The sequence below is a fragment of the Anser cygnoides genome, chromosome 8 (genome assembly GCF_040182565.1).
Source record: "Anser cygnoides isolate HZ-2024a breed goose chromosome 8, Taihu_goose_T2T_genome, whole genome shotgun sequence".
NCBI classification, from domain to species: Eukaryota; Metazoa; Chordata; class Aves; order Anseriformes; family Anatidae; genus Anser; species Anser cygnoides.
Genome location: NC_089880.1, coordinates 18,247,308 through 18,271,616, shown reverse-complemented (window position 1 = coordinate 18,271,616; position 24,309 = coordinate 18,247,308). Strand labels below are relative to the sequence as shown.

The 24,309-nt window shown below is 37.5% G+C and overlaps 1 protein-coding gene across 1 annotated transcript; it reads left to right on the top strand.

The window, feature by feature from the left end:
• The first annotated feature begins 5,880 nt into the window (after positions 1-5,880).
• On the top strand, positions 5,881-22,635 carry LOC106034007 (calcium-activated chloride channel regulator 1-like). Its single transcript, XM_013177846.3, has 14 exons — positions 5,881-6,054; positions 8,973-9,113; positions 9,339-9,489; positions 10,346-10,463; positions 11,190-11,361; positions 11,906-12,133; positions 13,929-14,153; positions 16,320-16,497; positions 17,585-17,691; positions 18,359-18,583; positions 18,769-19,036; positions 19,706-19,870; positions 20,670-20,891; positions 21,860-22,635. Exons 1-14 carry the CDS (start codon positions 5,896-5,898, stop codon positions 22,318-22,320), a joined length of 2,820 nt encoding a protein of 939 aa, XP_013033300.3. The 5' UTR covers positions 5,881-5,895; the 3' UTR covers positions 22,321-22,635.
• Positions 22,636-24,309: the final 1,674 nt, after the last annotated feature.

Genomic DNA, 24,309 nt, shown 5'->3' with positions numbered 1-24,309 from the left:
TAAACCACAGACCTGAATCTCTTGGATGTTAGATGCTACTAAAGGAAACAGTTGGGTTAGAATCCGATTAGCCCTGTTGTTGCTGCTCTGCCGGGGTTCAGAAGGCTGAAAAGTGCTGATTATCAACACTTGGGATTGCTTTGAGTTTACTATGTCCTTCAAGGATCTCTTTTGATCCTATAAACACATTAAATTTTTTTTTATTTTTAACTACATTCGTGCGTATGAATTTATATGAGTGTGTGTATTGTGCATGCGTGTGCATGCAATGTGCGGGGTTACATTTGTTTCCCGTAACACGGAATCTCAAATGTAATGATTATCGTGCTGTAAAACCATGTATAAAGATAAGGCAGTGCAATATTTTATAGCTGGAGTCTGGGTCAATTAGTTCTTCACTACCTGGAAGAAAAAGAATTGAGGAAACTTCTAGAATGTCTCCTCTATGTAAAGTCAAATTTGCATTGTTTCCTTGAAATGAATTGGATACTGAATTAAATACAACAAAGTCAGCCAGATTCTGTATTGCTAAAATGATCTTTTCCTCAAAGAATACAGAAGTGTACACAGCATTTCAGGAGAGATTCGGGAGATTGTCACATTGCTAAAATTTGACATTTACATGTCATCGCCACCATCTCCTTATTGCACCTCTGTGAGGTGACAGCTGCTGCTGCTGCTGCACCCCAGGAGCAGCCAATTTTGTAGCAGCTGCAGGTGGAAATAAATGGGCTCTGCTGAGAAGCAGCCTATGGCAGCAGCGAGATTGCTGTCTGGTGCTTTAGCTCCTCAGCAGTAATGCAGATTGGAAAGAGCAAAAGCGCAAAGGCAAAGGAAGGGCAGGGAAAGGAGTTTGGGGACAGGAAGGACCCTTGTCACAATCTCTCCAGAGTGAAAAACTGAGGGCTCTTCTGAGAACTCTGAGTTCTCTCTCAGTGACTTCTCCCAGTGAGGTCTCCCTCTGTGAAAGAGACAGGATGGTGTAAAGGGAATAGGCATGAAGCCACTGGAGCTAGGTAGCCCTCTCGCCTGCTCCTGATCCTCATGGAGTGGCAAATTAGGGAAATGGTGGATTTTTACTTTTAGCTGAGTCCAGATACCCCATGTATCTGGAGGCTTAGAGTTCCTGTGCTAATGTAGGAGGTGAAAGAAGTAAAACTCTGCATTATTCAATGAATTTAGGATCGGGAATAGGTAAGATGGAAAAAGGAGCAGGAAGAGAAGGGATGACCCAGGCATTTCAGTGGGGACCTGGTCTAGAAGAAGTTGGTGCTGCAGCCAGGACAGGCCCTGCTCCCTTGCCTCTAACTGTTCAGCCACCACCTTCCTTCAGCTGCCACCAAGTAACCTTGGTAAACCAGATCACTTCCCTGATTCGGCTGGGAACTCTTTTGTGTTTACAGCACAAGTTATGGCACACAGTCCAGTGTTACTTTGGCCTACATTCCTTTGTGAAATCCCACCCTCAAAAGAGGGTGAAATGTTACAGATCTAGGTGATTTTACCTTCTACCCTTGAGACCATTTCACATTCTCACTGTTGAACCAGGGAAGAAGGATAGAGGTGCATCACCAGGAAAATAAAAAAAAAAAATAGGAAGAGAAGAAATTATCTTTTCCATTGCATCAAGTTAAGAGACAGGGATAAAATAAGCTTAAGGTTTGTAATGGTTAAAATCAAATGGGCAAACAGAAAGAAACAAACAAATGAAAACATCACCATCAACAACAAAAAAAACCACCCAAGCAGGAACAGAAAGCAAGGCATAAGGAAACCAGAATAACAGAAAGAAAGAATTCTTTGGCTTCATTTAGCCAGAAAATGGCTGGCTCTATTTACTATATTGCAATAGGACTGTTTTGACAATGGAGCAATGACAGTAAATGTTAACTGCTTACTCCATGATGAAAGAAAATTCTAAAGCTGAAATGCTTTTTTTTCATGTCAGATATCAGTTCTATTCTTCTGCAGGTGATAGCAGAATAGAACTGCTAATGGAGTGGCAGGTCCAAGGTGTGAAGGTAGTTGTAAGAAGCTACGGGACAGTATTTCTCCACCATGTCCTGCTTCTAAGCAAGTGTGTGGTTTCCTGTCAGAATCTTTCAGAAGATATTGCTTGATGATCAATAATCAAGACAATGCAAGACTATAGTCATGTCATCTTGCATTGATCTTTTTTGGTATTTGGCAGAATGTAGAGGAGTAAGCAAGTGAAAAAGCATTTGAAGATTCTGTCTTCCTTTGAGGATTGATCCTGCAGTGCAACGATTACTGCTGTTCTGAAGAAATGAAAGGAAACAACAGCAAAACTGGATTTCCCTGTAAAGGCTTCAGGAAGCTGAGTTTCAGTCTAAGACTGAAGATACTGCCCACTCATTTACGTCAGTGCTGCCAAATACTGTACAGGTTATAAAAAGGCACATGACTGGACATACCACAGCCTATGACATTTCCAACTGTGTGTTCAATCTATACCTTTTCTACCATTTCTTGTTCTTACTTGGCTTGGACTCAGTGAAAGAGCTGAAGGTGTTTACAACTGAATGTTACAGGAACAATTTTCTTCAGGAAGTAAACCAGTTCAACTAGACAGTTAAGTTTAGGAAGCAATTTGGGGCAACCTGATATTTCAAATCTCCAGAAATATATCCCGAGTAAAGTCAGTTAGACAGACCAGTAAAAAAAATATGGAAAGTTAGTAAGAGATGGGAAGGGAGCAGGTAGAATAATTTGGCTGTTTTCCCAAGAATCTGATCCAAGATTTCATAGGTGCACCAAATCAGACTTGATCTTTGCAGTCTGGCAGTTAAAGGCTAGGGTGGATGAAGGCCGGGGGTAGCTGTGGAAAGGCTACAGATAAAGGTGATTATGGGCAGGTTAGAGTCTGTTGGTGCATTTAGGATTTTGATAAAAGAAAGATGTAAAAAAGACAGCAATTAAATAAATATATAAAAAGCACTCATAAAAAGTAATGAGAGTATAAAAGGAAGTCTGCAAAAGAAGGACTGCTGTATTATCCTGCCTTACAGGGAAGTGTCATATCATTTCAGCCAAAAAAGAATTTACCTTTTGACTTCACATTGTGTAATGATCCTGTTCCAAGGTGTGGCTCTTCATTTTTCTTCCTGTCCTCTAGCATGACAATACTCTTTCTATGTTTGTAGTAGGATGTTAAAGAAAAGTTATACAATTTTTATCTCATCTGAACTAGAGAAATATAAATTTTCCATTGGAAAATTGACAGAAATCTTCCTTCAGAAAAGTTCAGATTAATACTGTTTGCTTTCTGCTGGAGTAACTAAAATGGGCAACTGATCACAGGCCAATAGTGAAAGCTGGAAGGCTAACTAATTTATTCAATAAAGTGTGGCCCTCTTGAAGGTATAGAAAATATTCTAGCTTGATTAGGCATAGCTCTAGACAGCCACATCACTTCTCATGTGGGAAATGAGACTTTTACATGATTAAGTTTATTTTGCTTAGACCTGCATGGATGATCATAGTAGAAGGAGCTCTGCTGGAGACCAAATGGGCAGGTGTGACAGGAGACCTGGGTCTTGCCAAATCTTCCTCATCTCACCAGCACTTTGCTTTCAAGCTTCTCTGTGTTTTTCTATTGCTTTTAAACTTTTGCCTTATCTACCAAAAGGAATTGTACCCATGTTTACAGTGGTTGCAATAAACCAATGTCCATATTTCCAGATAACCAACAATATTTCCTTCTCAGCCTTTTCTCTTCAAGACTGCTGGAAGTTTCCAGCTCCCTCTCAGTTTACCAGGAAAATGGAAAACCTTTCTTACACCATTTCAGCCAAAATATTTTTTAACTGGAAAAACCCAGCCCAGGCAGGAGAAAGGGATGAGGAGACCGAAACTGTGGATTCTATTCCTAGGGTGCTCCTTCTTATACAAACACCTTCAATATCAGATTAACTTTGTAATGCCATTGTACCATCTTGCGTTTCATACTGGACAAGTCTATTGGCCTTTGGAGCTGCACATAGTAGAACTAAGCAGGTGTCCTGTAAAAGAATTTTCAATTCCTCTGTTATTGCAGTAATATTAAAGGAAATGACTGGATTAAGAGCATACAGCAAGAAAATATTGCAGCCCGGTACAGTAAATCCATGGATCAAACTAAACACAAAGATCACAGTAAATCTAAGACAAAAAGCTGTCAAAGACTAAGTCATGCACTATTTCCAGTTCTGACTGCATGACATGGCCAAACACACACACTTAAGCTCCTTGACATCTCAACACATATTAACTGTTGACTTCCCTGTGTCATAACTCCTTGATACTGTAAAAGTCAATAAGTTTTGCTTTTCTCCATTGTTGTGGGGGGGGGGGGGGGGGTGGTGTAAAAAGGAGTTGGACGTTACTGTTCCTAAGGCTTCAGTGACTACTAAAAGCAAACAGAATACAATTTTGGTTTTGCTTAAGTGCCTCCTCAGATCAGAGGTGAAGTGAAGGTAGTGGCAAAAACAAGAGTATCAGAAACAGCAAGAAAAAGCTTATGCTAGAATAAGGCAGTTGACATAAACAATAAAAACATTACTGGTTTAAAAACTACAAAGGAAAGCAAATATTAGCTAATTACTCTATCTAATGTTTGGGAAAATGTGGTATGATGTCATTTCATACTGTGACAATCAGAAATTATTTGTTGATCCACTAGTAAAACAGATGGAAATAAATTTTCTGGCAGAAGTATTTTTAAATGCACGTAACTGGATAATTTTTACACAGTGATTTTAAAGAATTGTGTAAGAATTTCAACAGCATTTTACTCTCCTGACTATTAAGGACTCTTACAATATCACCAAGAAGAAATAATATTCTTATAAAAGGCAGAGGGGATGACCTGAAAAATTATTGGAAAACTTACCATCTGTTCCACAAAAATAATTGAAAGACTAATACAGAAATCATTCAGTAATGAATTAAAATATGAAAATATTATCAAAAATGACCACATTTATTCCATTTTTGTTATTTTTATACAGTTAAGACTGTAGGATAGATTAAGGATATAGCTATATCACGAAATGTCTGTGACACTGTCTGATAATGCAATTTAAAGTATAGCAATGTGCTGGATTAACCAAGCACCTCATTAACAATTAGGAACTACTTAGCAGATGACTCAAAAAGTAGGTGGTAGAAAATCATCACCTGACACACGTTTCTCAAATCACTGGAAATGAGTTATAGGCATGACGGTATTAAATATTTTACCAAGGAATTGGAGTAAAATGTGAGGTCACTTCCGCAGAAGTTTCTTAGAATATGAAGTGGGAAATGTCAAGGAGTGTTAGAACAGCCCCATGGAGTATTCTGACTTGCTTGACAAACTTTTCCCTCTCCAGAAAAACACATTTTAATCCAAATGTCATGATTAGTCACCTAAAGAAAAAGAATGCCAGTCATTTAAAAGGGGGGCTATTACATGCTAAGTCATATCTACAAAGTTTATCAGCACTTTTAATCTCTCAGTCGTCTGATTTTGTTTCAATTCCATATTATATAATTACTGCACTACTATATTTTTTCATGAAATTCCAAAGAGCTTTGTTTGTACAATTATTTCTGCTTACTCAGAAAAGGACCCTGACTAATTTTGACATGAAGTAAATAAAATAGCATAGACTATCTGAAAAGGCATAAGGAAGTAAAATTTATTTTTTAGGTGGCACTAAGATGGAATCATTTCTTCCTGAAATTAACGTGTAACTGAAGGCAACCAGCTTATCCAATCACTTTTCACTGTACTCACATAGATCAAAGTCTTCCTGTAAAATGTTACGCCTCTCTTGACATCAAAAGCGTTCGTATAAATAAGGCTGACAACCCGTTCCTTTTCTAATGCTAAGTGTGGAGACAGGACAAATAATGGGGGTGTTTAGGAGTTTCATATTTTTGTTGTCTTTTCAGCTTCTGTATGTGGCAAACGGTTCCATGGTGTGGTTAAATCAGACTGGCTATGAGGATTTGGTTGTTGCAATTAATCCCAGTGTGCCAGAAGATGCCAACATCATCCTGAACACAAAGGTAAGAACATCTTCATTTCCATACATTGATTCTCAGCAGTTGAGAACATCTTGACTTTTTCTGCTTGGAAAGTAACATGAGTCCCATTCATACAAACAGGACTTTTTCCTCTGGCTTTGAATTAATCATGGATGAATCCCATAGTTAGTAAACCAGTCATTTCTAATTTGTCTTGACATCTATTGCTGTTATAAAGAGCAGTAATTATCTGAAACAGTGCTGTAATAGCCCTGTTTGGAGCCAGCATGAAACTCCTTTAAATAGCTTTCTAAATTATCTTTATCTGAAAGAATATTCTATGAATGAGTTGATTATTCATTGATTATACTATTAGGTGTCATTAGCTAGCATGCTTCCTGATGTTCCTTCAAAAAATTGTAAAGGCTAAAGGAAGAAAAAAAAAACACAGAAAGCTTAGGTTTAGTGGCATTTCTGGCTTAACTTTCATTACAATCCATTTAGATGCCTTGATAGGTCAATTCTCCTAGATTAAGATGTTGGCCAGGTTCGTAGAACCACAGAATATCCTGAGTTGGAAGGGACTCTCAAGGATCATCGAGTCCAACACCTGGGTCTGCACACGACCACCCCAAAATCAGACCATATGTCTGAGAGTGTTGTCCAAACGCATCTTGAATTCCATCAGGCTCGGTGCCGTGACCACTTCCCTGGGGAGCCTGTTCCAGTGCCAAACCATCCTCTCAGTGAAGAACCCTTCCCTAATATCTAATCTGGGCCTCCCCTGTCCCAGCTCCGTGCTGTTCTCTTGGGTTCTGTCACTGTCCCAAAGAGCAGAGCTCAGTGCCTGCCCCTCCGCTCCCCTCATGAGGAAGCTGCAGGCCACCATGAGGCCTCCCCTCAGCCTGCTCTGCTCTGGGCTGAACAATCCAAGTGACTCTAGACCCTTCACTGTCTTTGAAGTGATCCTTTGAACATTCTCTAATAGTTTTATGTTCTTTTTATACTGTGGTGCCCAAAACTGCACACAGTACTTGACCTGAGACCGCACCAGGCAGAGTAGAGCAGGACAATCCCTTCCCTCCACCAGCTAGCAATACCATGCTTGATGCACCCCAGGGCACGGTGGCCCTTCGGGCTGCTCTCTGGCCTCTCTTCCCCAGTCTGTATGTACAGCTACAGTTGCCCCCTCCCAGATGCAGAATCCAGTACGTGCTCTTGTTAAACTTCATGCAGTTGGTGATTGCCCAGCTCTCTAAATTGCCCACATCTCTCTGCAAGCCCACTTTACCCCTGACAGAGTCAACAGCTCCTCCCAATTTAGTATCAGCAAACTTACTCAAAGCATTTACTAGTCCTACATACAAGTCATTTATGGAAACATTAATGAGTACTGAGAACTGGTCCTAAAATGGAGCCCTGGGGAACCCTGCTAGTGACTGGCTGCCATCTTGATGTAACTGCATTTACTATAAACATTTGAGCTTGACCTGTCAGCCAATTGTTCTCCCACTGTATTATATTTTTATCTAGCTGTATCCTGGACATTTTGTCCAGAAGGATACTGTGAGAAACTGTATCAAAAGCTTTACTGAAATTCAAAAAGATTACATCAACGGGCTTCCCTTGGTCAACTAGATGGCTGAACATGTCATAAAAGGGAATTAAGTTCATTAAGAAGGACCTTCCCCTTGTGAACCAGTGTTGGCTATGATGAATGACCACAATGTCCTTCGGGTGTTTTTCAATAACTCCTAGAATAATCTTTTTCCATAATTTTATCAGGCATTGCAGTGAGACTGACAGGCCTTTAATTATCAGGGCCTTCTTTTTTTGCCCTTCTTGAAAACTGGAACAATGTTTGCCAGCTTCTAGTCAACTGGGACCTCTCCAGATTCCCAAGAACACTGAAAAGCAAGAAAAGCCTAATTATTTTAGAAAAAACGTGCCGAACAGGACACTTATTCTGACAAATACCCCAACTTGTGCAGTGCCTTCTGTATCCTGAGGCCTTCTAATCTAATGCCTTCTGTACCCTGATGTAAGACTGTCACAATCCCATGTCAGTTCTAAGATCAAGTATGAAGGATACCATCCTTTGGTCATCCATAAAATTTATAACATTTCCAGGCTTCTTTCATCTAGTGAGAAGAGTTTTACATGAAGCAAAAGTGGATGTGATAGTTTACTTACTACTGTCAGTCACTGACCGTTTCCTTATTTAACAATGAAATAAAGTTTATATCACTGTATTTTCATTGACAAGCTACTAAACTTTTTTAATTTAATTTTATTTATTTATTTATATATATGTGGGTTTTTTTTAGGGTAGAAGTGATGGTTACTGTTGGTGTAAGATATCTACCACCTGATAAATTAACAGGGTAGCTGGCCTTATGAGAACTTCCTCTTACCCCATTCCTTTAGTTTCACTGAACTAGTTAAAGAACTCTGTTCTGTTTGCAAAGCAGGCAAGGGGTAGCATGGGGGCAGCTGAAGCACAACATCTCATTACTGGTCAACTTGTCATGGGGTTAGCACTCACTATCACTCTCAGTCCTGGCAAACTGAATGTCTACAAGAAATCTCGTTTAGTTTAATTTTGTGTGCATGTAACATGGATATTTAATTTCACTTGCTGTCATGTCAGTATTAAGGATAAAATTCTTGTATTCAGTAATTTTTATCTCATATGAAGGCTAGAGTGTGAATTTTATTGCTGTGTCTGATTAAGAGGAGGGTTACGGAACTGCTGAGAGATTCCAAGAACAACAACTTGGGTCTTGGCTTCTTCATTCCTTCTTTTCTTAGTGAAGACTGTAGTATTTCATGATTTTTGTTATGTACTCAGTTCTACTTTATTCTACTACTGTTTCTTGAGAAAGGTAAGTTATTCATCACATGTACAAACTTTAAATACTAACATTGATATTAATATTTTATTTTCTTTCACTCTCTAGAGAATGATTAAAGATGCTTCTAATTATTTGTTTGAAGCTACAAAACATCGATTTTTCTTCAAGTCTGTAAAAATTATAATTCCTAAAACATGGAAGAAAAATGGCAACTATTCAAGATTAAAAACAGAATCGTATAACAAGGTATGATTTAGAGAACCATGTATGATTAGAACCACAAAGAAAAGCAAGACTGATAAGTCTACATTATGAATCATGGCAAAATGTAGAAAAAATCCTGTAAGTGCTTACTCAAAAGAAGAGTTAGTGGGAGTGCTGGTAGGATAAAAATACTTGCTGGACTAAATTAATTGAGGAAGAATCACCTAACCCTTCTCTACACCCATGCTGTTGGTCTTACTGTTTTAGGCAGATGTCATCATAGCAGACCCTTTTCTGAAATATGGAGATGATCCCTATACCTTGCAGTATGGAGGATGTAAGGAGAAAGGACGGTACATCCATTTTACACCTAACTTCCTGTTAAATGACGGTTTGGTTAACATTTATGGAGAAAGAGGTAATACTGCTATTTAATGTAACTGCCTGCTTTATTGTTAATATGAAATGGCCAAGATTTTTCAAAGTGACTAGTGAACTTGGCTATTCCAGTTTGCTTGCCAAAATTAAAAAAACTTGGTGAATTCACCCCCTCTACTCTGCTCTCGTGAGATCCCACCTGGAGAGCTGTCTTCAGCTCTGAGGCCTGCAGCATAAGAAAAATATGGACCTATTAGTGTGGGTCCAGTGGAAGGCCATGAAGATGATCAGAGGGCTGGAGTACCTCTCCTGTGAAGACAGGCTTAAGGGAGTTGGGGTTGTTCAGCCTTGAGAAGAAAAGGCCCCAGAGAGACCTTACAGTGGTCTTCCAGTACCTAAAGTGGGCCTACAAGAAAGATAGGGAGGGACTCTTTGTTAGGGAGTGTAGTGGCAGGACAAGAGATAACAGTTTCAAACTAACAGAGAGTAGATTTAGATTAGATATTCGAGAGAAGTTCTGTACTATGAGTGTGATGAGGCACTGGAACAGGTTGCCCAGAGAAGCTCTGGATCCCTGGAAGTGCTCAAGGCCAGGCTGGATGGGGCTTTGAGCAACCTGGTCTAGTAGGAATTGTCCCTGCCCATAGCAAGGGGGCAGAACTAGATGGTTTTTAAGGTCCCTTCCAACCTAAACCATTCTGTGATTCCATGATATTTACCTCAAGGAAAAATTATTTTTCCTGTTGCTTAACTCTCACAATTTTTATTCATTTATTTGTTTGTTTGTATTTCCTGAGATAAGAATTATCTGAGTTTGTTAAAAAGAGCAAGCAAAATGCTGGGTAGGTTTTAAACAATTGTATTTTGAATGTGCACATATTACTGCTTTTCAACAGGTAGAGTTTTGGTCCACGAGTGGGCTCACCTTCGCTGGGGGGTGTTCGACGAATATAATACTGATGCACCTTTTTATGTGTCCATAAATTCTGAAAAAGCAAGTGTTGAAGCAACAAGGTATCAGTTTTCATATTTCTGCTTTTACATTTCACTTTTAAACAATTCGATAATGTTTTTGGTATTCTTGTTGTCTGTGCTGAGCTTGTACTTTGTAGAGTCTCTTAGATCTGTTCATAAGATTAAAAGAAACTGACTCAGCATTGTCTATGGCCTACCTGACCCAGAAAGCAGCAGCTGCCTTCAGTGCTGTTTCGTAACAGGTTCTATGGATCAGGCTGGGTAATATTTTGCTTTGTGTGCAACTGTAAACTTAGTCACCAGTTGTTATAAACATATTTAAGATAATTTTGTTAAATAGCAGTTATTAACAACACTGAAATTCCCTACTGAAACCTCTATGATTTTTAACAGCTTCTACAAAGAAGGACAATAACTGAATGGATGTAGAGAATTAGTTCAAGCTTTTCTTGGTCAGGCATACCAGTACAGTCTATTGCATTGCAGCTACTAGCAGAATGTTTTTCATACATAGTCTATAAACATCACAAGAAATTTATCAACTCATCAACAAAAGACCACAAGTGTTTTCTGATTATAACCCTTTCTAGATTAGTTTGAGGACTCTTCCAGGCACAGAGACTGTCTACCTTTGTGCTTGTGTGTGTGTAGTACAGTGCTGTGTCAATGGCAATTTGACTTACGGCAATCAAAGTTCGAATAAATAACCTGTTGCAGATTATGTATGTGTTCTTAACCAGCCCTGCCTATCTTATCTTCCCATAGGTGTTCAGCTGGTGTCATAGGTAAGCCTGTGTTCCAAAGCTGCAGCGGAAGCAAGTGTGAGGAAAGAGACTGCAAATATGATGGTCAGCTATATGAAGCTGGATGTAAATTTGTAGTAGATAAAAATCAAAATCACACATCTTCTATTATGTATATGCAAAGCTTACCTTCTGTAAGTATTACTAGCCGTTTCTGGACTGAGAGTTTAGTAACATTTGGGGTCTAGTCAATTAATGATCAATTAGGTTACTTTGATTAACTTCTGTCTATTTCAAAGAATGTGGTTCTTGCTATAAGTTCTAATAAAATCTGTTCAAAAGAGAAGACAAAGCAGTTAGAGAAAGTGATCTGACAAATGTTTCATGTCAATAAGGGTGAGATGTACTGAAATCTCAGCAAATTTCTTGTTCCTTGTTTGGGAAAATCTGGTCAACTGGCATAAAAATGAAGCATTCTTGCTAAATGCTCTTGTCATAAGATAATTGTAAAAGAGCTAGTTAGCTCTATTACACTCTTTTGAAGAAAAATCTTATAGTTCTTCTTATCTTCTTCTGAGATCCTGTCTGGCCAGGCACCGTGACACAAAGGATGTTTGTTGGAGAAGACCAATTTGCCCTGTCACCCACCACAAACTTCATATATTCTTTAATGAGATACTCTTTTATGCTCGAACTGTTGGGTTCAGAATTCTTATTGGTTTCAATCCAACTTTTTAGGTGGTTGCATTTTGTGATAAAAACACTCACAATGGTGAGGCTCCAAATATGCAGAATAAGATGTGCAACTACAAAAGCACATGGGAAGTAATAATGGAATCTGAGGACTTTATCAACTCGTCTGTTGTAAATGGTTCTGCACCCCCTTTCGAGACCACCTTCAGTCTATTGCAGACCCAAGACAGAGCAGTCTCATTAGTACTGGATGTTTCTGGGAGCATGGCATCGGTAAGAAAACACATTTAATAAGCAATTTTAACTAAAAATTGTAAGAAGCAGAAAAAGTTTCAAAATTAAAAATATTTTCAATCAATTCAGTTATTAACTATATTATTTTAGAAAAAAAGTGTTACTCTTTTTTTTTTTTTTTTTGAATTTCCACAGTAAATCATTTGAAGAAAAAACTGAGACTTCTAGGCCAGACTTAGTGGTTGTTTTTTTTTCTGTTTGTTTCATTGTTTTTCTCCTTCTAAAATCTCCACTTTAAATGCTTTCATTCCTTTGTTCCAGACCTGGAGTCACAGTGCTGTTATACTTCTTCCAAGCAGAAAATGTGTCATAGATGGCATTTCAAATTGTATTTTCCTTATGAATAATCCTAAAATTTTAAAGTAAACATGCAGGTTACAATATATCAATACATTAGATTTTCTTGATTTTCTTCCCTCATTGCAATATTTCTCTTTGGAATCAAGAGTGTGAGCTGCCATAATGCTATATCATTTTAACAAGGCTGAGGCTATATTTCTTTCTTTTTTTTTTTCTTTCTTTTTTCTCCCGTAAAATTTTGCGTTGGTTTATCCTTTCACAGGCAAGACATGCTAAGCTTGTATATGGATGCAAAGTTTAGTAAAGATACCTGAATATAGGATTATTATGCAAATAAGCACAACGCTTTTATAAACCTGTAAACAATGTGATCATCTGTAGAAGGGTGACATAGTTATCTGGGTAGGTAAGGCAGATATCTCATGATTTATTAATAGATTTCAAACCTCTACGCATACTCCAAAAGTTTTTAAAAATCAACCTATATATCCTTTTTTGATGACATTCTGCATTTCTTTATCCAACTTACCTCTTCCAAGGTTCAGTAGTGAGCCAATAGCCATTACTCTTTTACTGAAAATATTGCAAGTTCAGAGTTTCATTTCTGACAGGAATTCAAGCCTAAAAATAGGACTGTTGATCTCAAGAAAATAATTCAAAAGTCTCTAGCAGTTTGAGAAATATTCTTAAATATTTGGCAGTCATGCCGTAAACCAAAATTTACATGAAGAAGCATAAGGCAGTATATGCTCCAATTCTACAGGTATGGCATCCATGCAATAACTGTGGGATTCTCCTGTAGAACTACATCACGGGATCTATCTCCAGACATGCCATTCTAGCCCAGACTGATCTTCAGCAAAGATCTGCAATTGTAATAAATTATATGATTTTTATAACACAGATGTCTATCATAGTACATTTTATTAAAGCAGTTAGTAAGTAATAATGTAATGCTGAAACACAAAATTAAGATAATTACAAAAAATACTGTAAGAATAGCTAGCTGCAGAGAGAAATGTTTCCAAATATAACGTGTTTTTTTTTCAGTAATATCTTCAAATATTTACATTTAACATACTCATTCTTTTACTTTAATTTATATTTCCAAAATGCTTAGTATCTAGTCTAACCTACTCCTAAGGAATTGCAGGTATTTCCTTTTTTCATTACCACCATATCATCAAAATAAAAAAAAGGGACAAAAATCTTTTTTAGGAATGAAGTCATAACATTCGAAGATGGAGTTTGCCTGGTGACAACTTTCCTGGAAACTGTAGTTTGCTACACTTTCATGATGCCAGAACATGGTACACATCTCCTGTGTTTTAGAACTGAGCATACATATTTACCCTGCGGCAGATGTTTTTAAATTCTTATTAAAAACAACATAAAAATGTTCTATATTTTGTTCATAGTAAAAGCTTTTCAAAGGAGACTGCATTCTAAAAATGTTGTTTTTCTTCACCTATAGTATAACCGCATCGAACATCTCTATAAAGCTGCAGAAGTATTTCTGCTCCAAATTATTGAAGTTGGTTCCTGGGTTGGAATTGTCACATTTCAGTCTTCTGCATCTATACAAAGTCGTTTGCAACAAATAACCAGTGATGCAGTACGTCAAAATCTTGTTAAAAATCTACCTACAATAGCTAGTGGAGGAACCAATATCTGCGCAGGTGTACGGACAGGACTGCAGGTAAAGTACAATGTGGAAATATCTCCTGGAAGGTATGGAAAATGAGGAAAAAGCAAAAAGCATACTTAACAGCTTTCCACTGAATCCACTGAACGTGGATTTCCTTGGTAATGGTAGAGCTAGAAAAGATATTATGATTATTGAATCTATCAGGAGAAAATTGGGTATATAAAGTATTTGGATGTGATGCCCTTGTTTGAAAAAGGATATTGAAAAATAAGATCAGATTGCAAAGTGAATTTCAAGAATAATCAAATTTCAGAAAATTGAATCTCTAGTTGGAAACATACAAAGCTTATTCTATTTAGGTTGTGCAAGAGTAAGTTTAGTAAGAGTAAGAGATTACTTTTACTTGAATGACTTGTAATGGAAGGAAATAACTTGGAGATGAGTGGTTAGAAAGCTGCCTGGCAGAGAAGGACCTGGGGGTATTGGTTGATAGCTGAATATGAGCCAGCAGTGTGCTCAGGTGGCCAAGAAGGCCAACAGCATCCTGGCTTGCATAAGAAACAGTGTGGCCAGCAGGGCTAGGGAAGTGATTGTTGTGTGTTATCGTCGTGTTCCTTACCCTCCTCCCCCTCCCCTCTCCCTCCCAATACTTGGCCCTGGTGCGGCTGTACCTCGAGTACTGTGTTCAGTTTTGGGCCCTTCACTACAAGAAGGACATGGAGGTGCTTGAGAGAGTCCAGAGAAGGGCAACGAAGCTGGTGAGGGGTCTGGAGAACAAGTCTTACGAGGAGCGGCTGAGGGAGCTGGGATTGTTCAGCCTCGAGAAGAGGAGGCTCAGGGGCGACCTCATCGCTCTCTACAGTTACCTGAAAGGAGGCTGTAGAGAGGTGGGGGTTGGTCTGTTCTCCCACATGCCCGGTGACAGGACGAGGGGGAATGGGCTAAAGTTGTGCCAGGGGAGGTTTAGGTTGGATATTTGGAAGAACTTCTTTACTGAAAGGGTTGTTAGGCATTGGAATGGGCTGCCCAGGGAAGTGGTTGAGTCACCATCCCTGGAGGTCTTTAAAAGGCGTTTAGATGTAGAGCTTAGCGATATGGTTTAGTGGAGGACTTGTTACTGTCAGGTCAGAGGTTGGACTAGGTGATCTTGGAGGTCTCTTCCAACCTAGACGATTCTGTGAAATATGGAGTACTGCAGTCAAAACTCTGAAATGTCTGGACAAACTCATAGGCAGGTCATATTGCTGGGTGTATACACAGAGGAAAGTCTGCAGGCCAGTATGACAAGGGACATCCTGTATACCTGACATCTTCAAGATTTTTTTTCTAGCAAAATGTGGACTGAGAAAACACAAGGGATCTGGCTAATGAATCATGGTAAACATATAGAGTAAATAAGTGTTGATGTGGGAAGATGTGCAGTAGTGGTATTCTTAATTCCTAGGGCTCACTGGTCATGAATCAAGCCCCTAAATTGTGAAACCACATACAAATCATGAGACTGGGAAACAGTAATGAATAGGCAGTATTATTTGTTTGCCTGTTTTACTTTCTTAGGCTGGCAATATTTGAAATCCCAGCAGATGTCACCTAATTCAGATCCAAAACTGAAAACAAGTAGCAATGTATAGGAAATGGAAAGAAAGAAATTATTCAGAGAACAATGAGACTGCTGAGGTAGCTGAGAGCCCAGGGCAGAGAGGAGGGTCGGGACAAGGGTTAGGATGCTGATGGGCAACCAAAGTGGGATGGAACAACCAAGACAGAGGCCTCCTGGTGGGCAATCCCTACCACTTCCAGCCCACCTTCACTTAACACAAACATTGCCATGGGTCTGTACTTTTCCTTCTTCAGTCTGAAATGTTGCTTGGAGAATAAAGATGAATAATTTCAGGCAGCAGACACAAGTTTTTAAAAATCCATTCCATAAAACAGCAAAGCATATGCAGGCAGAATGTTTCTGACATATTCAGCCAGGGACAAGTGTCTTCCCTGAATAGAATAGAATAGTTCAGTTTGAAGGGACTTATCTTAAATATTTCTTATTTATAATTTAATACTTACTAAGTCTAAGCAAGTAGATGTTGCAATTTCAATTATAATAATATTAGAAGTTAACACAGTACTTCTAAATTCGCAGATTATTTGTGCTATGGGATATGCTAATATTTAAAAGTTATTCTGCAGTTTATATCTCAAATTCTTGTCTCAATGCAGATAATTAAAGATCAAATCAGTGTAACATATGGGTCAGAAATTGTGTTACTGACAGACGGAGAGGATTCAGGTATGGCAGCTTGCCTTAATGAAGTGAAACAAAGTGGAGCAATAATTCATACCATTGCACTGGGTAAAGCAGCAGCCAAAGAATTAGAAGAATTTTCAACGATAACAGGTAACTTTTCTAAATGCACTGTTTCTTTGCCATGCATATAGAAGTATGAAGATGTCAAAGCATGGCAATTCTTTGGTCTGGAAAAAAGAAATACATTTGACTTGTAAAAAATTAAAACAAATTTAATTTTTAAAAAATCTGTTTTAAAAAAAAAATTCTGGTTCTGGTGGGCTTTTTAATGCAAACAAGCAGAACTCTTTATCCACCGTTTTGCATTATAAGCTATCTTGATTTAAAAAATACAACATGATAATACCATATTATTAAAGAGATGGAATCATGATACTCTCATACAGCATATAAGAGGTAATGTTCTGCAATGACTATAATTTTATTTCTGGTATAACACACAAAGACTAGAACACTATTTTCTTCAAATTTTAAGATTTTTTTTTTTTGCATTGTATGTAAATTTTCTCCATTTGCTGCAGCTGAAGTGATCTAGTGTAAACGCTGTGACTGCCCTTGTCATTAGCCAGCAGAGCTGTCAGCTGAGCTGGAGCTACATAGTTAATTCTAAAAAAAACATTTAAAACTATCCATAGGGGTGTTGCTTCATGCTACAGTACCTGCAAATGCAAATGGCAAAAAAAAAAAAAAAAAGGAAGAATCCTACTGTAGATCTAGAAAGCAATCTGACTTCAAACAAGCATAGTAAATAAATACTCTTATTTGAGAGGTGTTCATGCTGTGCATTTTCAGACTCATACCCACATGTACGCTCCCCAGGGCTCAGCACTGCAGTCACTCCCTGACACTGAGGGGAGGAGGGAGATGAGATGTGGCTCCAAATCCAAAAGTACTAAGAAAAGTCTAAAAATGCTGTATGTGATGTTTTGCTGCAGGGAGTGATTTTTAGGCAAACTATGTTAATGAGAGATGAAAGTGACCTGATCACACAAGCCAAAATAGAGTTTTACATGAATTTATTATGTGTTTTATTGCATTAATAAAAAGATGTCTTTAATTTTTTATTTATTAATAAAATAGCTATCTCAGTAAAACATTTGGTATTAGAAGCCACATAAAAACTGTCATTTTTAGAGTATAAATCAGTATTATTAAATCTTTTACTCTTGTCTTTCAGGAGGTTTACAACTTTATGCTGTAGATGAAGTCCTCCCCAGTAAACTAATTGAGGCATTCAGTGCGATTACATCAGGAAGTGGAGATATTTCTCAACAGTCTATTCAGGTCTGAATTTCAACACTTCTTTTTCCTCCTATGCTCTGAAATATACCACTGCAAAGGTAGCTAGATTATAAACATCCACCAGTGTAGATTTAAAAAGCATGTCCAGTGTTTTTTAGTTGTTTTATTGCCTTGAATTGACTCTTCTGCCCCACCTAAACAGCAAAAAACAAAATTAAGGTCATGACAGGCTGTTTTCTTAATGTAGACTTTATCATTCTTGATACAAAAGTTAGGAAATTATGCAACATTATTATAATTGTAATACAGGAAATCTTGTATACTTCTCTTTTTTATATGTTTTCCTCTGTTCTACTTTAATTTCTGTCTTATTACTTGTAAGCTGTATAGTCATATGTGGAGACACTTTTTTTTCTCTCTTCTAAAAGTCTGAGGGACAGACAAACTACAGTGGAAATACAACTTACTGGCACAATGCTTTGGATGGCTAGATAAAATTAAATACAGATGTGAAGGACTTACTGTAACTTATTCTCTTTACCATAATTTTATACTTAAAATCAGTGTTAGTATGCAAGCAGTCATTTCAGAAAGCTTCAGAAAGCATTTTTATTCATTCAATAGTTATGACAAATTGCTCTTAATTTTCCAGTTGCTTCCAGTGCTTTTTTACTGAATAGCAATAACATGTATTTTATTTCTCTAACAGCTTGAAAGCAAACAGATAGACATTAAATCTTATGAATGGATTAATAGTACTGTGACCATTGACGAAACTGTGGGAAATGACACTTTCTTCGTCATTGCATGGAGTGCCACAAAGCCATTTTTCTTTCTGAGGGACCCTAAAGGAAAAGAGTATGGAAGTTCAGACTTCACATTAGATAATTTAAACTCAAATGCAGCTAGACTCGGTATAAATGGCACTGCAGAGGTAAAGACTGAATGTTTTCTTTTATTTTCTGAATTAATATTTCCTATACACTAGCATACTACTTTTCTTTAATGGTCATTGTTTAGTTTGTTGTTTATTATTATTATGTAAGGGAAACAATAGTCCTGTTAGAGCATGAAGCTTTTTCACATTTTTTAAAATATATTTTTGTATTTTATTTGCAGGTCGGAGATTGGCATTACTATATTAAAAATGAGGGTACAACAACTCAAAATATATCAATAACAGTTACCTCTCGAGCAGCATCTTCTGTTGTTCCTCCTGTGAACGTGGCAGCTTACATGAAAAAGGCAAACATTGCACCGAATCTGGTTGTTGTTTATGCAGAGGTTAGCCAAGGGTTCTTGCCTGTTCTTGGTGCAACTGTGATAGCTACCGTAGAGAAGGATGGTGTTGCACCAGTAAGCCTTCAACTTCTTGATAACGGTGCAGGTAATGTTCCGTATACACAGTAAAAACCTTTGCATTTATGCATTTTGGAATACAAGTCTGTGTGTTCTCTTCAGACTTACCACTAAGGACTGAGTCATGTCTATGCCCTAAAACAGTGTACATAAATAAGATTTCAATGGGTTATCCTGTGTTTCTTAAACACCATCTGTCTTCTGAACCTGTGAGGTTAATTTTGTACTGCTGCTAGAATTTAGAATAGATAGCTTGGATGCTACCAGCAGACCATCTACTGCAGTCAGTCAGGCACAACCACTCAAGTTCACTTAGAGAAAGAACCTTGTCTTGATGAATTCCTGGCCAAAGGTTATATTATGTTGGTTTTGTTTTGTTTTGTTTTTCAATTTAAAGGTGTTTGACCTATCAGAATGGTCAGTAAGAATTAAGTTGGTGGTTACAAGTAGTAACAAGAGATTTACCCAATTAAAGGTGTCAATACCAAATGGTTTTTTTTAAGCAAAATACATTATAAATTCAGTTTATCATAATGGGACAATGCCTGTTTTTAAAGATGTCCACATTATCAAAACATTGCCAGGTTTTCTGCACAGTAATGTTCAGCTTTTATATTTGTGTATGAATAGCAAAAATAACCTGTTTACCAGCAGGTATTTTGTTCTAGATATTAATTCTCAATAATTTTATATCCAGGTGCTGACACAGTCAAGAATGATGGAGTCTACTCAAGGTATTTTACTTCTTTAAAAAGCGGTGGAAGATATAGTCTAAAAGTCAGCGCCCAAGGGAGAAATACGACTGTCAGACTTGGCCTTAGGCCAAATCGAGCCTTGTATGTACCAGGCTACATAGAAAATGGTAAGAACTCTTATGAAATAGACAATTATTTGTGTGATTCCAGGCAGGGAGGTGGGTTGTCTAAAAGTGAAGCAAATGTGATCATTTAGGTTCAAAAAATGGTATTTGATCTTAACAAATATTCCACTTTTCCAGTATTATTCCAATATTTCTAGTATAAAACAAACCAACTCCAACTAGTGTCTCCTATGTACTGGAATAGTGTTAAATATTGTCTTTAATCTAAAAAACACTTTTTCTGACAGCCACGAAAGAGTAAGTATTGCTCAGAGTCTGTATGTCTGCAGCTAACAACAAAAATTTCAAATCCATAATTCTTAAGATTTTAGAATGGGGCTTTGGGGTAAATATATTCAATGTGCAACATTTGTATGCAAGTTAGTGTTAGGAAACATCGCTTTTGTATTCTCTGGATTTTTTTAAGTACTTTTCATCTTAATGCTGAAGATACGTTAGTTGTTGCAATTTAATATTCACATACACACACAGTGAAATTTATAAGAATTGATATAAAAAAGTCTAAAAACCTCACTGTATGGCCTGTAAAATAGAAACACTCCTAAAGCCTACAATATGTAGGAAGAGGTAGAAAAAATGACCTTGTTACAGCCACTATTCACCAACATCTGCAACTTGCTTTTCTGATGGTCATTTTCTGTCTTTAGCTCACCAACTTTCTACTAAATTTGAATAGGCTAAAGAAAAATTATAGGATGAGAAGAGATAAGATACAGTAAAAATAAAAAGAAATGTAGTTTGGAGTTCTGTCATGGTGGAAGTTGAAATTTTTTTCAAACAGGTAAAGTTCAGATGAATGTACCAAGACCTGAAATTGCCGATGAAGACATTCAAGCCAAGCTGGGAAGTTTCAGCAGAACTTCAACGGCTTCTCTTGTACTGGATAACATTCCAACAGTAGGTTTTCCACCCTGTAAAGTTACAGACCTTGATGCTCTTATAGAAAATGAAACAGTAGTCTTGTCTTGGACAGCTCCAGGAGATGACATGGACGTTGGAAAAGGTGAGTAAGACACTTTGTGTGATGTGATGGATCCTGCTGTCTGATAAGGCATGCATCGAAGACCACCAAACAGGGATGAGGGCTACATATTTCCCACTTGAAAATGGAACCAAACAGAAAGTTACCCTGTCGCATGATACTTGTTTTAATTGTCCTTAATTTTTCACATTAAAAAAAAATACATAAAAGGATGTTATAAAAATATTACATGAGAATTTTATAAAAGAAAATGTTTTATATATATATATAAGCAAATGAATAAAATACATCAAGATCCTGTATTGGTCTGGAGCTGATAGCACATTTCTCTAATATCTAAACAGAGAAAAAGATCTTCCTAAGAAGAAGAGATAGGGAGGAGGTGAAAGTCTTGAAAAGCTACAACCTTGACACAGAAACAGCAGAACCTCCAAAATTAGACATATGCACGTATAGCAATGTAACTACAGGTTCTCTAATTACACAAATGGGAGATTCATTTTGTGTCTTTCCCAGTTTTTGGTATCAAAGCCTCATGCTGTGAGAGAGAATACAGACTATATGCAAGGCCCACCCCTTCTGTATACACGTATTTTAATTGCTGTTTCGCCATATGTTTGTGTTTAGACAGCAGAGCTTCTCATTCAACTACATTTTGCACAGTCCACACAGAGCTAAGATTGTTGGTGAAGCTATTTTTTAAGGCTATTGAAAAGAAAGAGTTCCCAGATTTGGGAACAACAGACCCTTAGATGCTGCAAAGTAAGGGTTAACAGCAATCCTAAAACAGCACCTCCCCCTCCCCCCCCCCCCCCCAACGCTGCTGAGCAATAGTCAGTAGTAAAACAGGAATTAGCAGCAGTTTGTTTGTTTTAAAAAAAAAGCAAAACCAAAAAAAAACAGCTCTAGAAGTCCTATACTGTCACCACAAGCAGGGATATTAAAACATCTATATTCATTTGTTGTTATGCATGTTCTTTTTTCCCTAGCTGTCCAATACATAATAAAAAGCAGTGACAATCTTCTGGTCCTAAAAGATGAATTTGATAATGCTACTTCTGTGAATTCCTCTGATCTCACACCTCAGGAGGCTGGTAGCAAAGAAACATTTAAATTTAAACCAGAAAATTTGAGAATAGAAAATGGTACCATAATCTACATCGCCGTGCGTGCTGTTGATAATGAAAACTTGACTTCAGACATGTCTAACATAGCAAAAGCCACATGGTACATCCCTCCAAAAGCATCTGAGCCTTCAGATGGTGGAGGCAGTGGCGGTGGAGGCAGCGTCGGTGGAGGCAGCGGCGGTGGAGGCAGCAGCAACAGCGTTAACATTACATTAATAGTGGCAATTGTAGCTGGATGTGTTGTAGTTGTCTGTGTTATTGTAAGTTCAGCTGTCTGTATTGTACAAAAACAAAGGAGAAGGAATCCTGCAATCAGAATATGACAGTATCTGTAAAATAAAACAATAATAATAATAAAAAAGGAGTTTACTGTAATTTTTGCCATACATAAGTTTCAAAGCAGGAAAAGGTGTATTTTTATGTTCAAAAAGTGCACTTGTTTTAAATAGATATGTATTTGTCTTTTTGATTGCCTTATAGATGCAGATTTTCAAAAGCATGTCTTAAATTCAAGTATATGTACTTTGTTTCTCTGTGATATAAATTCTTAACTCTTCTCTTGCAAGGTCTTTACAATATAGTGTGTGGTGTTTTGTTTTGCTTTGTTTTGTTTCTTAAATAAAGAAAGTAAAGGAAAATAATGCGTTCCTTATTTTTATGTTCTACAGAAGTCAGGTAAGTTGGGAAAAGAGGTCAGAAAGATCTTCAAGTAGTGCAGTAAGATTTCCTACGTATCTTCCACAAGTTTTTACTTAGGTTTAGTGAGCCAAGAACAAAAATATATAATTCCAGGCAGTTTATTTAAAAAATAAATTTAAATGTATATTTACAGGCCTCCCAGGAAAGTTAAGTATATAAATACTTCCAGAATTAGAGTTGCAGAGTAAATTCAAATGAACACATGGAAAATGTTCCTATGAGACTAAACAGAGCTACAACTTAGGAGCTAGGACAAACCATTGTATAACAAGAGGTAACTTAGAAGCTGCTAACGGAGAAGGGGTGTGAGGGAGACAGGAGATCTCTACAACTCTCTCTCAGGTTGCTGACTAACAAATTAGTAGTAACTGTCTCAAACCAGAATGCTTCAGGCTTCTTACATGGCCAGGTGCTTCAGGTGCTTTTTCACCTTTGCCTACTGGGAGAAATGTACTGATAATAATGAGGAGAAAAAAAAAAAAAAAAGTAAATTCTACAGTCAAACTGTAATTCACAGTTGAGCATTACCCAGTCAACACACCATGTCTTGCAAACATGAGTATTTTCATCTACAAGCATGATTCTATTATCTATCTAAATTGCATCTATTAACGCAATTTACTTTTTGAAAGCACAAACTTTTTAATATTTTAATGGATTTCTCTACCTTTCCTTTGCTACTTCTGTACTTTCCACAAGTTCTGCTTTTTTTTTTTTTTTGTCTAGATGCCCATTTTTTCATTTTATTGTGGGTTTCTGTAACTCTATGTAGTACTGTCTCTTAATGAGTCTTATTACTGGACATATTTTCAGATCTAAAATTCTATTTCCTCAAGAAATAACAAATGTTGCAATTTCTTTTAATATCAAGACAGGAATAGCTGTCACATTTTAGAGAAGAGAGGCTCCTTTGGAGAAGAGAGTCAGACACCAAAGGCCTGTTTGAGGATATCTGTTCTCCCTAGTAGCTTTTAGGTCACTGAACGTCCATTTTTTCAGATATTTCTCCTTTTGGTTTCTTCTCAAGTGTCTTCTCATTCTCTGAAGTATTTCTGTGGCCGCTGTGTACAAGTTTTTTGGTAGGAACTACATTGTACAATCAGAATAAATGGGTTGCAGCACTGTTGCTGGAACTGTTTTCTAGCATCATGTAAAAATGCGATAGACCTAAGATATACGCTCTCAGTGATCCAGGTCAATCCACGCATTACTCCGAAGACACCAACCCTACCTGCCTAGTGAGCAGAGCTGCATTACGTGTGGTGACACTGACATCTAGTGGGCTCCACCAACACTTCCAGTTTTCCCAAATGTTCCAAAATTGTTGAGATAAAGCATCGCTCTCCGGGATACTATGACCTTAATATAAACGCATATTTGAAAGTACAATCAAATATGATTAATCCAAGGTTGAATTTAGTACTTAAGCCTGGCTCCTACTAGAAGAGCAAGAAAAGGATTCATTTGAATTAAGGTCTTTCTTTTACAGGTAAATATCTGAAGAATTCTGTTCATGTATTTGAGGATTCAGCACACCCCAGAACATCTCCACAAAAGGCAGACAAATTTTGCTCTTTCATGCTTCCTGCCAAGCAAGTGCAAAATGACAGGGT

What these genes read in the sequence shown, in the direction of transcription:
- LOC106034007 (XM_013177846.3), top strand. Translation starts at nt 5,896, where the DNA reads ATGGGGGTGTTTAGGAGTTTCATATTTTTGTTGTCTTTTCAGCTTCTG. An exon ending in TTTCTGGGAGCATGGCATCG is followed by an intron (nt 12,134 to 13,928) that starts GTAAGAAAACAC and finishes CTTCACCTATAG; the next exon opens with TATAACCGCATCGAACATCT. An exon ending in ACTTCTTGATAACGGTGCAG is followed by an intron (nt 19,037 to 19,705) that starts GTAATGTTCCGT and finishes TTTTATATCCAG; the next exon opens with GTGCTGACACAGTCAAGAAT.